At 48.0% G+C, this 15,257-nt stretch overlaps 1 protein-coding gene across 1 annotated transcript in view; it reads left to right on the forward strand.

Moving 5' to 3' along the window:
- Positions 1 to 3,484: 3,484 nt before the first annotated feature.
- Positions 3,485 to 15,257, forward strand: part of Pafah2 (platelet activating factor acetylhydrolase 2) — a 30,948-nt gene continuing 19,175 nt past the window's right edge. Inside the window, exons 1-4 of the mRNA XM_051173720.1 lie at positions 3,485 to 3,712; positions 9,599 to 9,733; positions 10,751 to 10,904; positions 11,628 to 11,724. Coding sequence (XP_051029677.1) covers positions 9,644 to 9,733; positions 10,751 to 10,904; positions 11,628 to 11,724 — 341 coding nt within the window. The 5' untranslated portion in view covers positions 3,485 to 3,712; positions 9,599 to 9,643. The remainder of the gene's footprint in view (positions 3,713 to 9,598; positions 9,734 to 10,750; positions 10,905 to 11,627; positions 11,725 to 15,257) is intronic.

Raw genomic sequence — 15,257 nt, forward strand, 5'->3', positions numbered from 1 at the left:
CTGAGAGAGGACTATGGGCACAGAAGAGATTCCATTTCCAGTCCTTGCTGTAACCTGGAGTCGAGATGTCACAGCAGAACAGGTAGATGGGAGTTCCAATCCTGGCTGAGAAGAAGACCATGGCAAGCCACCTGGTCTCCGTCTCCTGCTTCCTGCCTTCAAACTGGAGGTGGTATGCCCGACCTTTTAAGTCTATCACGCTAACTGAGGGAGATGAGGAATGCCAAGCACTGGGCACAGCCATGGTCCTTCCCATGATGGACAGACAGGTGAGGGTACAGGGATGGAGTGAAGATGAATGTTATGGTTTGGATGTGACATGCCTGCCCCCTTTCACCTAAAACAAGCTATGTGTCAAACAAAGCCATAGTCCCCAGCTGGTGGCACAATTGTTTTGTTTTGTTTTGTTTTGTTTTGTTTTGTTTTGATAGGGCCTTGTACTGCTCAAGCTAGCCTCAAACTCATTCTACAGCCAAGGATGACTTGAACTTCTGATTCTTCGGTCTGTACCTAGGATTATGGGCATATGCCACCACACTCAATTTTCTACTGGTGCTAGGACTTGGTGCACTCTGGGCAATCACTCTACCCACTGAGCCACATCCCCAGCTGAAAGCACCATTGAGAAGTGACTTTTGTTCTTTAAGATGCTGACTTTACCAGTGAGTTAACCCACCAATGACTTCAGGCTATTAGGAGGCTATTAGGTTAATGGGCCTGGTTGGAGCAAGTAGGTTACTGGGAGTGTGCCTTAAGGGGGTGTCCCTTCTTCCCTGCCCCTTCCTGTAGTCTCTGCCCTCTCTCCACTACTAGATGAGCCACTCTGCTCCTGCATGCACTTACCACAGGCAAGACAGAAGCCAGATCCTGAGCGAAGGGGCTCTTAGCAGTCTGGAAATGACCATACTGCCAAGGGGAGTCAGGGCAGAGGTGATGGATATAGGGTGAGCACCAACAGTGTCTGTTGTTACCTTTCTTGCATGAAAAATGAGAAGGCTTTTTCTTCTCTTCTGGAAATAGATAGATAGTAAAGCGCATTCCACAGGAGGATTAAAGAGAAAAAACAGAAGTTCCTAATGACACAGGTGACACATGGTAAATCACTGGCTGATAGATATGGTTGGATTCAGATGGGACACTGCCTTCTCGAATGTGAGGGCCAGGTGGCCACAGCATCAGTCACTGTCTTGATCACCAAGGTTGAATCATCTAATCTGTCTGGTGTCGCCTTCCTCCATCCCTGCTGTGTGTGTCTCTCCCTATGCTGCAAGCTCCGTTGAAAAGGGGCTCTGAGACTACATGCATACTGTCAGGCTTGGTGGCAATTGCCTTTACCTATCTCTGGCCAGCTCTCTGGCCCTGACACTTCTCGGAAGCCTCCACCTCAAAGCAAAGCCCTGTTTCTTTTAGTACTCACCCAAAGACCCTAACAGAAACCAGGACTTGGTAAGGAGTCCTTTGCCAACTCCCTCTTACTGAATTGGTTGTGTCTCCAGCACCTTCTTTGCCCTTCACTGCTACAAGGCTGGCTTACTGACAGGTGTGTCCCTGTGGCCTTGGACTAGAATGGCATTGACAGGTGTCATTCAGGGAGCACACAATAGCATTGTCAAAACTTGCAGTATGGCTTGCCTCCAACCCTGCAAGGATAAGACAAGGGAAGACAGCAGTTCTCTCTCTAGTGGTCAGGAGGGGGTTGGTTTTAAGTTGCAGTGGCAACTTTCTGGGTATTGGAAATGTTCTACAGGGAGAGGCTTTAACAACAGCAGGGTTGGGAGGGACATGAGATGCTCTGGAAAGATGGCTCAGCAGTTAAGAGCACTCAACTGCTCCAGGTTCTGCTCCCACAGCCTACATGACAGATCACAAAGGCCTGTAACTCCAGTTTCAGGGGATCTGACCCCTTCTTCTGGCCTCTTTAGGTACAATGTATACACACGGTGCACTTACATACCTGTACCCATGCACATAAAATAAAACAGTATTTTTAAAAATCCGGGGAACCAAGGAGATGGCCGAGAGGGGAAATCCCCCTGCTATATAAGCATGAGAGCCTGAGTTTGAATCCACAGCGCCCACATCAAAAACTGGGCATGGTTGCATGTTACTGAAACCCAACATAGGGGGGCAGAGATAGGTGAATCCCAAGAGTGCACTGATAAGTCAGCCTATCCCAAAGAGTGAGCTTCTAGTATAGTATGAGACCTATAGTAAGGCAATTAGGTGGGGAGTGATAGAGTGAGACAGCCCAAATACTGCCCTGGTCTCCATGTGCGTGCCCACTGGTGCAGCACTGACTGTTTTTCCAGAGGACCCAGGCTGGACATGGTAGTGTACAGCCATCTTTAATTCCAGTTCCATGAGGTCTAGCACTCTATTATGGCCTCCATAAGCACCAGCTTTATATATATGTAATATATGTATACATATATACATATACATATATGTATACACACATACATATATGCACACGTATAAATGCACTTCACATACATACATGCACTGAAAACACTCAGAAGACAAAAGTAAACCTTTCAAAAAAATTTAAAATCAGAGTGTTTAGTCTGGTCATAATATCATGTGTCAGTGATCTCAGCCCTTGGGAAATGGAAGGAAGAGGAGTGCAAATTTGAGGCTAGCCTGGGCTACATAGTAAAAAAAAATCCTCTCAAAAAACAAAATAAAACTAATAGCTTATTACATATTAATTTCACCTTGATTTTAGAACGTAGTGTCCTGCTTCAGCAGGGCGGAAGAACAGGGAATCCAAGGTTGTCCATCCAAACACTAGCTAAGTCTGGTGTAAATGATCAGCGCTGTAAAGACCATGGGCGCCAAGATGAAGAACAGCAAAGATCTCAGCTTATTCAGGAAGCAGACGGCACAGTCTTTATTCTTAGACATATTATACTGCTACGATCTCTGATCACAAAGTACACAGTGGTAAGATACCAGCCTGCTATTATTTGCCCTTTTTCCTTACTGGCTGGTTCTCCCACCCCTGCCTGAATTCTGCCAGATAGTGAATTCTCTTGACCCTTAGGACAATATCTTGTTCATCAGTGTGTCTCTAAAAACCCAGCACAGGGCACTCAAATGGAGGTGAATAGAAGAAGGACAGTTGAGATGTGGATCCCCAGGATCCCTCCCTGTCCCTTGAGAACAATGGAAAATCGCAGGTGTCAACAGGAGCGCTGGACAGCAAGACATGTGACGTCAAAACAATCAATCTCATATTTTCACAGGCAACAACATCTACAGGAACGGAAAACAGCATCCCATCTCTACATCTTCCTGAGAACAAAGTGTAGTAGGGTATATTTCTAGGCACGCCTGGGAACTACGTGAGGATCAGTGAGGCGGAGGGTTACTTTCCAGTACTAGAACCCTCCGCTAGAGACTTGTCACCTCGGCTGTTGCTCCTCGGACCACCAGGGGGAGCAATCTCACCGCATCCCTGGCCTTGGCCGGTTCACGCATCCAAGGGTGTAGTCAGAAACCCTGGGAATTACAGACCTGGGATGTCAAGGCGCCGTCTCTCGCGTTGCGCTCCGGGACTTGTAGTTTAACACCTAGAGGCACAATAAGGGGTTAAGATCCCACGTTAAATGAAAGGAACTACTACTCCCAGAGGGCTACGGGCTCCTGGGCGGTGTCGGGTTTCCGTCCAGCAATATTTCTGAGATTGCTTCTGAGTGATCAGCTGGACTGGGTAAGTTTGATTGACGAAAGCTCCAGTTCTCAACTGAGCTATTCAAAGACCCTTTCACGTCCCAGGACCTTCTAGTCTCTCAGTCTCAGAATCTGCCCGCTAATCTATGCTCTTCATTGTCTCTGTTTCCTATTCAGACAAGTCCCGACAGAATCCGCCAGCACCTAAGCCCTCCCAGGGTCACCACGAACTGTCAGCCCCACGCCCCGAGATCCCCGCCCTGACCCTCACCCCCACCCCACCCCCACCCCCATGCCACGTCCCTGAGCCCCGGCTGCTTTCTGTCCTCCACGCTGCGCTCCTCTCTTCTTTGTCCTGTTGGTGGAAGAAGACTGCCACATTCTTCCTCCCAGTGTTGTGAACTTGAAGTGCAGCAAAGAACTCTGCCTCACTCCCCGCGACCGTGGGCAAATCGATCGCACAGGCTCTCGGGGACCCGCTTTCTTCTTCTGTATTACAGTGTATGAAAGTGTTTTGTAAACCGCAAGGCCTCCACAAGCAACAGAGGTTTTCTTTGTGCCGTTTGTTGGTGCCCTAGAACGTTCTTATCAGGGCAGCTTTTCTAGTTTTGCCGCCTCTTTGCTCAACCCGGTCCCTTGAGCCCTTGATGTCTTCATCTAAGACCGGGTCGGGTTATTTCTTCACTTCCTCCAGAGACCAAAGATCAGACAGGCCCGGAGCCCGTAACCTCCAGAGAGCTTTGTCTGAAAGGAAGCCCAAGAGGGGTGCTTATCGTGGACTCTGGCCTGAAATAGGCGGTGATGAAAAGGTCCACAGAGCTGGCAGAGGGACAGAGGTGCTCGCTAGAAGCAGGACCCCAGGAGGACAGCCCTGCAGTGAAAGTCCCTTCCTTTCCCTTTGGCCTCTTCTGGGCCTCTTTAGTGCACTTTGGTAGGTGTGTCTCAGGCATGAAAAGCCTGGGAGAAGAGGATTACTTCTGCTGAAGCAGTCTATGTGAGGAAAAAGGAAGACTTCAGCTAGGTATTTTGAAAGAGAGCCGCAGCATTACTGATTAGTTGCTGACGTTTTAGGAGTAATTACAGTGTACCAGGCCTTAGGCAGTACCAATTGTCTCCGTTAAACTTCACTAATGAAGTGTCCCTGTTTCACATATAAGGGAGTTAGACTTGGCAGTCATACTGTTAACATAGTTACAGCTGCCTCTCGACGCCTTAGTGTCTTACAGTGTGCCAGACACTTTACACACATAATCTTTGACCTCATGAGTAGCTGATAACAGGGTTAGAGTTTAAGGCGTTTGTCGAAGGTCCCCCAGCTGTGGCTGGCTGGATTTCACAGTGGGTAAAGGTGCTATCATGCCCTATGGCCCGAATTCTATCCCAGGAACCCACATGGTAGAAGAGGAGAAGCAACTCCTGCAGGTTGTCCTCTGACCTCCACATGGGGTGCCATGGCACCCCTCCAATAGATAAATAAATGTTATATATTATTTAAATATGCATAATATATTTAATATAAATAAATATATGTGTATATTATACATATATAGATAGATCTCACAGCCAGCTGGTAAATAACAGAGATGGAATTCAAAAGTTTTCCCTCTATAGCATAGACATTTTTTTAATAAACATCACAGATTAAAAATTAATTGAGATCCAGATGTTGGTGGCTCACGCCTTTAATCCCAGCACTCGGGAGGCAGGGGCAAGAGAATCTCTGAGTTGAAAGCCAGCCTGGTCTACAGAGCGAGTTCCAGGACAGGCTCCAAAACAATACAGAGAAATCCTATCTCAAAAAAAAAAAAAAAAAAAAAAAAAAAAAAAAAAAGCCTAATTGAGCTGGATATAGTGATACTTACCTATTATCTTATCACTTGAGAGGTGAATAGGGAACTCTTGAATTTGGAGCCAGCTTGGGCTACCCAGAGAGACCCTGCCTCAGAACAATGAGGAGAAAAATTGAACGATTTTAAAGCCAAAAGAAGACATAGGGGGTCCTTGTTGCCTGTGGGAAGCATGTGATAGATAGTTTGTCCTGCAGATACAAAGCATAATAACTTTTGGTTTGGTTTGGTTTTTCAAGGCAGGATTTCTTTGTGTAGCTCTGGCTGTCCTGGAACTCACGCTGTAGGCCAGGCTGGCTTTGAACTCAGAGATGTGGCTGCCTCTACCTCTCCAGTGCTAGGATTGTAGACCACCATTACTTGTCTAAAGCATGGTCTTTACTCCAGTGGAGTTCACATGAAGAGAAAAGATATAAGTGTGCAAAAAATTAAATATTAAATAGCACTTATTGGAGAGAGTAATTTTTTTTTAACATTTATTTATTCTAGTGTGACTGGGTATCTTTGTCCCATGGTGAATGTGTGGAGGTCAGAGAACAATGGCAGGACCAGGGGTGGATTTCCTCTTCTTTCATAATGTATTTTCTGGGAGCTGAACACAGAACATTAGGCTTAGAGGCAAGCTCCTTTGCCCGCTGAGCCATTTTGCCTACATTAACCCAGGTGTTTCTGGGTTTTGCCCTTTGAGATGATAAGTCCATAGGGTGCTTTCAGTGTTTGTTGCATGCATGTGACCATGTGTGTCTGCATGAAAGAAAAGCCCTCCCTGAAAAACCACAAACACGGAGGACTTAAAAACATAACTTGGAGCTGGGAGTATAGCTTGCAAAGTGCTTGCCTGGCATTCCTGCCCTAGGCTCCCATAAAACAAACAAACACATTGATTTTTCTGCAGATAGAGGAAATACAGTGCTAGGGATTGCAGGGAAATTCAGTAGTAGGTTTAAAAATCCCTGACATAGATTTCACATGGACTACATGGGAAGCCAGTCTCTGAGACAGCTACTGCCTGTCTAGCCTGTTTGGGGAGTCCAGGTGAGGTAGGGGGCCATGCTCAGAGCTGAGAGGAAGAAGGTAGGAGTTTAGATACTTGTCCCAGGAAACTAGGTAGGCTCACTGGGCCTGGTTGATGGAGAAGCTCCAGACAGGCGCTGCCATGAATTGTGGAGCCAAGGTGAACAATGGAACATACCTGACCGGCCCCCCTAGAAAACAATCCCATGCCATTTATGAGAAATAAGGCTGATGTCTTGTTGTAGTTGCAAGTAAGGTTGGCTTCTGTCCCCTGTCTTGTCCTTGGGTATCAGTCAGCTTGAGCCTGGGAAGTCAGGCTGTTTTCAGGTTAGCCTCAGCCTGGCCAGTTATCTTCTTTGGTTTTATTTATTTCCAAGCAGAATTTGGTTGATGGGCCCTCTCAGAAGCCTGCCGAGATCACCAGGGTTCTGTATACCCGCATCTCCACGACTATGTTCGAATATCATTCCTGATGCCCGACCCAAGGACTGAGCTCAGATGAGACAAAAATCCCCGGGCACAAAGTCCTGGGCATAGAGTCCTGCCTCACCTTTGCCTCCCCCTTTTCCCTCTGGGTCCCAAATCGACACCGTTGCTGAGCTCTATTGTTTCTGCTTTTCTTGTAGTCAATGAATACGGCTAGATACTTGCTCATGCAATGTGTTTTAATTGCATGGTTTCATTTATCTCCATAGCAACCAAAGACTGATACAAATCCCTTTATGTAGATGCAGAATGAGGCTTGGGGAGATCAGGTTAATGTGCCCAAGCTAGATAGCAAAGGAGCTGGGTCTCAGGCTTAGGGACTGCTTAGTTGCTAAGGGGCTTGTCTCACAGATAGGAGGACCCGAATTCAGATCCTTAGGGATCATTAAAAAAAAAAAAAAGAGGCAGGGTGTGGTGGCACATGGCTTTAACATTTACACGCAGGAGACAGAGGCAGGTGAATATCTGAGTTCAGGGCTAGCCTATGCACATAGCAAGTTCTAGGACAGCCTGGGCTACATAGGCTCTGCCGTTATAGGAGAAAAAGCCAGTGAGGTGGAGAGAGACACTTGCTGCTAAACATGACTGAGTTTGATCTCTCCTCAAGGTAGGAGAGAAGTGACTCTCTCAGGTTGTTCTCTGACACCCACAAGCATACCGTCACACATGCATTCTCAACATTAAATAAAGAAATATAATTTTAAGAATTAAAAACAAACAAACAAACAAAAACCAGGCCTGTCTTGATGGTACGCTATAATCTAAGCGATGGAGAAATGAGAGGCAGCCAGGTAGATCCCGGGAGGTCTTGTGCGGTCAAGTTCTAGCTGACGAGAGACCCTGCCTCAAACAAGGTGGGAAGGGAAGCTCATGGAACCCAACATGCGAGGCTGACTTTTTCATCCACATGCGTGGTGTGCACGGCAACACAAATGCATGAGGATGTGTATGCACATAGCCCTCTCTCCCTGCGCAGCCAGCGCTGGCTGCCTCTGTGTCTCACAGGCCCTTTCCTGACACTTTCTTTTCTTTCCTGCCTTCCCCTGCTCTCTGCTCCCATGCTCAGGGGACACACACTCTCTCTCCTCAGAACTCCAGCGGCGGCATTTTCTCTGTCCTTTACGACAGAATCTGCAGCTGCTTCACCATCATGTGCTCCACGTGTGTCCTGCAGCTGCAGCTTCAGCTCTCCTGCGGGTGCCCTCAGTCACGAGGGGGAACCTTCCGAGACTCCTCCTCCTCCCCTCTGGCTGAGTAGTCACTGCCTGCTGCAGAGCTCAGCTCTTTCTCCTCCTCTCTGTAATAGTGGGTATCTTCAAGTTTGCATTGGGAAAACAAAAGGGAAAAATGAATAGTAGGAAGAAAATCTTCACCTCCCAACATTATTTAATGAGTAACTCTTTGGGGCTCTGTGGGGTTTCCTTCTGGATGATTGGCAGCGGTGATCTGTGTGTAGTTGTGCTGTGACCCTGAGCAGCTCTTTGAGTCTCTCAGGACCTTGACTTTTTCAGCAATGCACATGTGTGTCATTGGGGGTCAAGGGAAGATTGCAGGGAGCGTTGGTGGTAATAAACTCTGAGGTCTCTTCTGGCTCAGGCATGCTCTGACTTGCACAGGGATCCTCCCAGAGGAGGAATCAGAATAATGTCAAGACAAATCATGTGGGCCCCAGACCCTGCCTGTGCAGTTGGTTTTGGCTATAAGGAATAGGAACCTAAATTCTGTTGCTTTAAACGGGGTGGGTCATGGGTTAGATGCCCCCATAGCCAGGGTAACTCTTTCTGCCATGGTTTGCCCATCTGTAAAATTGGTCCTGGTACCTCCTTTCTCAGGGAGTTGCTGAGAGTGTTAGATGAAGCAGTGTCTGTAAGGAGCTTAGTACAGTGCTAGCAGAGGAAGCTCTAGATCTCAGTGGGTGCTATTAGCCACAAAAGGACAATGTCTGGGCTGTGATCTCTACAGCTGTTACTGCTGGATGAACACGGTAGGTGCAGTGTCAGCATGTGTTAATCCCGTGGCAGGGCCTCATGCGTCCCAGGCTGCCTTTGAACTCACAATGTAGCTGGGTGAAGCAGCTGAACTCCTAATCCTGCAGCCACCACCTCCTCAGTGCTGTGGTTATAGGTGTTTATCACCACAACTATTTATGTGGTGCTAGGAATTGAACCCAGGGCTTCTTGGATGCTGGGCAAGCACTCTATCAACTGAAACACACACACACACACACACCTCTTGTGTTTGTCAGTTTTGAGGGAATTGAGGATTAGCTCACCACTACCATCTCCTCACCCCACCAGAAGAAAATGAAGAATACAGTCCGTAGGGCTGGGGATGGAGAACTTGCTAGCAGGTGCAGCGCCCTGGGTCCCATCCCACCACCACAAAACCAACAACCAACAAGCCAGCCCGTAAATGTTGGCAAACAGCAAGCGTAAATGGTGCATGCGGTTTATTGAGTAGCTGTCAGAAAGGTCGGAGTGATAAGGATGTCAGGAAGTGGACAGGGATGACAGATGACCTAGAGAAGCAGCAAGTGAGCAAGAGATCAGCAAGAGGCTGTTCTGTGCTCTGTCTTCCAGCCAGCAAGTTCAGGACACCCAGGCTTTGGTCCAGCCGGTGATGAGATGGGGACCGGCCAGTCTATGTGCTTCCCAGCCATCTCGGGACCCCACCATGTTGGCTGCACAGACGTGATGGTGGGTCAGAGTCTTGAGGTAGGTGTCCCAAGCTCCACCCCTGCACTACCTGGCTTCTGCGCTTGTGTGGGGACTTCGCCACTGTAGGTGTACAGTTCCAGGGAGTTGGGTTACAGCTGGGCTGGCTTTGGTTATCAGCCGTTAGGCCTGTCTTCCTGCCTTTTAAAAAGTATTAGAACCTTCCCAGTTGACAGAGAAACTCAGTTCTTCAGCAAGGAGGAGGCGCCACCGGCTTCAGAGGCCGTTCACAGACCCTTCCTCCCGTCTTGAGTGCCGGCATCTGATCCTGGAAAGGGTTTCCATCTCATTCTGGTGTAGGCCAGTGCAGGAGGCACTGGGGACCACGCACACTGTCCTGCCTTGGGTGGGAGGGTGGTGTCTCCTGCTTCCGTCTGTTTCCACCTTCTGAAGCTCCTGCCAGTTTCCAGGCTTCTTGTTTTCTTTGTCTCCTCCTCCTCTTTAAACATTTTTTTTTTTTTTTTTTTTTTTTTTTTGAGACAGATTTCTGGTGTGGCTCAGGCTGGCCTCCAACTGGAAATGCAGCCAAGGATGACCAGAAATTAGTCCCTGATCCTCCCGTCTCTGGACTCCGGGCATGTGTCACTGTGGCCTAGCAGATTCTTAGGTTTTTATTCCTGGTGGTTGGACTCTTCTCTATCCTGTGAGAGATGCCCACTTCCTGGTCCCTTGTGATCAAGCATAGTGCTGCCTCCTGAGAGGCAGCCTGGAAGAGTGACCCACTGCTGATGCCCTGTTCAACCTAAGGGCGTATCGGGTTCCTCCGTTCACACCAAGCCTGGGCCCACGAACTCTCTCAGTGTTTTTGGTGCCGTGCTGTTCCAGTATGTAGTTCAAAATGCAGCTTGACAGTGGGAAGAACATAGCTGTGTGTTCTATGTGCTAACAAAATTGTTTCTAGCTTTGTGGAAGCCTTGATTCTCTGCAGTGGCGTCCAGTTTGGCTGGTGCCTAGACTTCTGCTGACTCACAATGCCTAGGCTTCTTGGCCCAGCAGCTGCTCTCTTCTCTTCCCCAGGGGAGCCTCTTCCGACTCTTCTACCCCTGCCAAGCATCAGAGGCAAAGTGCGAGCAGCCCCTGTGGATCCCCCGCTATGAGTATTGCTTGGGCCTGGCTGACTACTTGCAGTATAACAAGCGCTGGGTCGGGTCGCTGTTCAACCTGGGTATTGGTAAGGCTGGCCTGGCCCAGATACCTTCCTAGTGGCCTGTTTATGTCCCCAGGAGAAACCCAGGCAGATGCAGAAATTTTTAGCTTGTAAGGTCCAGTCCTTGGTATGGAGAGATGGGAGAGAATTGAATGTGTGAGAATTTGGGTTGTCGATTTAAATCTAGACTTTGTAATTTACTGGGACCTAGGCAGATACTTCCCCTGCTGGCCTGCCAGCTTTTCTAGAGCTGTGGTGCCAGGATGGGTAGAACCTCTAGTGCAGTGTTTAGAACAGTAGATGGGGTATGACTGGGATTCCTAAATCCAGTATTCATTCTTACCCACTCTATAGATCACCACCCCCTCTTTCAGTACTGGGGATCAAACCCAGGGCCTCACAGATTCGAGGCCGGTGCCCAACCACTTACCACAGAGCCACATCCCACAGCTATAGGCTTCACAGCATCTCCAGCAGCTGTATCAGACATTCTTGGCATCTATACTCCTGTAGCATACCCTCTAGGGCAGTTCTCCCTCGCCTGCCCCAAGTCCCTATGCCTGGTGTCCCCTCTGGCATTGACACCTCACTCATCTGCCCCAGATTTCTTCATGCTGCCCCTTTGTAGTTTTTCCTGGTGGTTCTGGAGAGGGAGGGCCACACATGCCCATCCCTACCTATACTTGGGCTGCCCTCGGGATTGCAGTTCCAGACAGCCAGAGATGCTATAGCCTGTGTCTCTGCCAGGATCTTGTCGCTTGCCTGTTAGCTGGAATGGCCCCTTTAAGACAAAGGAATCTGGATACCCCTTGATCATCTTGTCCCATGGCCTAGGAGGCTTCAGGTAAGAGCTTTGTCCCTGGACCTTGCTACAGTCCTTGCATTGTGAGAGCTGCTGTGTCTTAATGTAGTCTCAGAGGGTCGAATAATAGGTATCTCATCTACCTGCCATCAGATTCCCCATCTGGCCCTTGGCATAGCACTGGGCCTTCCTTCCCTAGACCGGGGCTTCTTAAGGTTTTCCACTTGTGCCTCGTTTTGCCTGACATTGTTACATGATCACCTCTATCAAAGTGTACAAAATAGGAGTACAGGGCAAGCCTTTGCTGGGAAGAAATCATGAAGAAATTGATTTTAAAATAATGACTTGGGGGCTGGAGAGATGGCTCAGCCGTTAAAGGATAGGCTCACAACCAAAAACTTAAAATAATGACTTGGTATGCCTCTCATTTTACCACTCATTAAGAGCAAAAGCAAATTTCCCTCATAATAAGATGGATGAACTTATTTGGTTTTGTATAGGGATGGGCTGTCGGCTGAATGTTGGACACTGTAAGACCTAGAGCATCTTCAGGGGGTTTCTCAGTTGATTGAGTTTTGGTTTTATAATCATCGATGCTGAGAGTGCTGCCATATACAAATGCATAATACGAAATGGCAGAAGTATGTTTAGGACCATTTCAGAAACTGGAAATTCTGTCTTAAGTCCAAGCCAAGATTCAGTTAACACTGTGTGTGTGTTAGTAACCCAAACATCCGGTCTTTTTAAAAAAGATTTATTGTTTTTAATTATGTGTGTAGATTGTGTGTCAGCCTGAGGGTATGTGCATGTGAGTGTAGGTGCTCATGGAGGCCAAAAGTGTCAGGTCTGGTGGAGCTGAACTTACAGACAGCTGTGAGGTACCTGATGCAGGTGCTGGGAATCGGACTCAGTGTTCTACAAGAGCAGCCAGTGCTCTTAACCATTGAGCCATCTCTCCATTCACCTCAGGGGCCGACCTTTAAAAATCCAACATTCTAATCCAATCCAATCCAAAAAATAGACTAACTTGATATCCTTGACAGGTGATATCCTATCTCAAGACAAAAGAAGCCCAAATCAGACCTTGCTAGTCCAGGACCTTAAAGGGTGCCCAGCAGATTGAGGTCTCAATAAATATTTGTTGAGTGCATGAATGCTCTTCCTTCCTTCTTCCATCCTTCCTCCCTGCCCCCCCTTCCTTTCTTTTTTAAGAGAGTATCAGATTCCCTGAGACCTAATAGTTGTGAGTCATCTTGTGGGTGCTGGGAATCAAACATGGGTCCTCTGGAAGAACGGACAAGTGATCTTAACTACTGAGCCATCTCTCCAGGCCCTAAATGAAATTTTCAAGTATTGAGATGAGAGGTGCATACTGCACCTCTGGTTTGTGTGTCCCTTTCTGAGGGGACCCATCCTGAGTCTTCTATGAGGCTGAGTTTTCAAGTACTATTTGTATTTCTCAGTACTTAATGTAATTGCAGCATATTTTCTAGTTTTAATTATGTGTGTCCATGTGTGTTTGTGTATGTATGTTGTGAGTGCATGCTTGCATGTGTGTGTGTGTCTGTGCCTGTTTGTGCGCATGTGTGTGCACATTAGCATAGGTACCTGAGGAAGACTGAAGAGCATCAGGGTCCCTGCAGCTAGAGTTAAAGGTGGCCATGAACCTCCTGATTGGATGCTGGGAATTTGGGGCCTCGGCAAGAGCAGGTTTCTCTTGGCTTCCGACACAGTGCATTTCACTTGTGTAATTATGTTGCGGTGTCTGTCTTCCCTGCTAGACAGTAGCCTCTGTGAAGACACCCCATGCCTGTCTTCTGTGCCCCCAGTGGGTAAGACAGTTTCTGGAAGTCATAGTTTCCCAGTAAATACTCATTCACAAAGGTACACTGGGCTGTTTTGCTGGATTCCCATTTGTCCACCCACCTCTCTTAAGCACCTATTAGGTGCAGCCCCCTGGCAAGAAAGGAAGGTGGGAAATGGGGACACACACACATTCAGAAAGCCACTCACACTAGAGGAGCTGGTGTACAGATAAACATAACTAGCCGTTGGCCGGAAGTGGAGAGGAGGTGTGAAGATAAGGCTGGGGAGGCGAGTGTGTGGTTTTCTCTGCTGGTTGCTTTTGTAATAAACTGAGAGCAAGCCTGCTGTGAGTAGAAGAGCTCCAGCCTTCAGAACTGTGCGCGCGTGTGTGTATGTGTGTGTGTGTGTGTGTGTGTGTGTGTATGGGTCTGTGTGTGTGTCTGTGTGTGTCTGTGTGTGTCTGTATATGGGTCTGTGTGTGTGTGTCTGTATGTCTGTGTATATGGGTCTGTGTGTGTGTCTGTGTTTGTGTGTGTGTGTGTGTGTATGGGTCTGTGTGTGTGTGTCTGTGTGTGTCTGTGTGTGTGTGTATGTGTATATGGGTCTGTGTGTGTGCGTCTGTGTGTGCGTGTGTGTGTGTGTGTGTGTGTGTCTGGTGTGTGTGTGTGTGTGTGTCTGGTGTGTGTGTCTGTGTGTGTGTGTCTGTGTGTGTGTGTGTGTGCGCGCGCGCACATGCGTTTGTACCCTCCCCACCTGTAGCTATGCTGGAGAGAGCGAGCAGTGAGCATTTGATCTGGAGATGGTCCTTTGACTAGGAAGCTCCCTTGGGATATCATTTCTCAGTAGACTGGAGAGAGCCAATAGAAATGTCCTTCATTAACCATGAGTGAAACTCCAAGAGGAAGAGGGAGTTGGGATCAAAGAACAGTTTCCTTTTTTAGCTTCTTTGGTTAATTTCACCATGAAATTCTTCCCTTGTTCACTGATGGGTAGCTTCCCATCCCAGGAAAGAGCATGTGCATGTAAATGCCACCTAACTGGCTTCCAGAATGCCACTGTTCCCTGTGGTCCCCACACAGCCCTCTGACATAGACAGATAGGTATTCCTGGCCCCTGAACAGCGAGCAGCAACTTGTCTACCTTACACAGTACACACCGGTAAGGGATCAAAAGTCATTCATCCGGTTCACTGCCTCTCTGGAAACCTGGGAGACAGGAAAGGAAACCTTAGAACCTGACTCTCCCTCAGTTATAGAGGTATATTTAACAGACAACACACCAAACATGAGTGACTAACACATGACCAAATTCCTTCCTTCCCTGGGCTTGAGGTAGGTGCACGCCTGTCTATACTCAAAGCCCCTGAGAGGCTGAGAGCTCCGTGAGTGTAACAATGGCGTGGGCTGCAAAAGAAGAAAACACCCACCCACAAATAAAACGTCATTTCTCTCTCAGTTATAACAAGCCAGACGGGCGGCACCAGGGCACCTGCTGCTAACCCTAGCACTTAGAAGCTAGAAGCAGGAGAATCAGAAGTTCAAGGTCAGCTCCTGCAGAATAATGAGTTTTAGACCAGGCTGGACTACGTAAAATCCCTCATCAAAGCTGGGCTGTGGTGGCACACAGCTTTCATTCCAGCTCTCAGGAGGCAGAGGCAGGCGGATCTCTGTGAGTTTGAGGCCAGCTTGGTCTACAGAGCAAGTGCCAGGACAGGCTACAAAGCTACAGAGAAACCTTGTCTTAAAAAACAAACAAACAAACAAACAAAC

This window comes from Phodopus roborovskii, unplaced genomic scaffold, assembly GCF_943737965.1.
Source record: "Phodopus roborovskii unplaced genomic scaffold, PHOROB, whole genome shotgun sequence".
Taxonomy (NCBI): domain Eukaryota; kingdom Metazoa; phylum Chordata; class Mammalia; order Rodentia; family Cricetidae; genus Phodopus; species Phodopus roborovskii.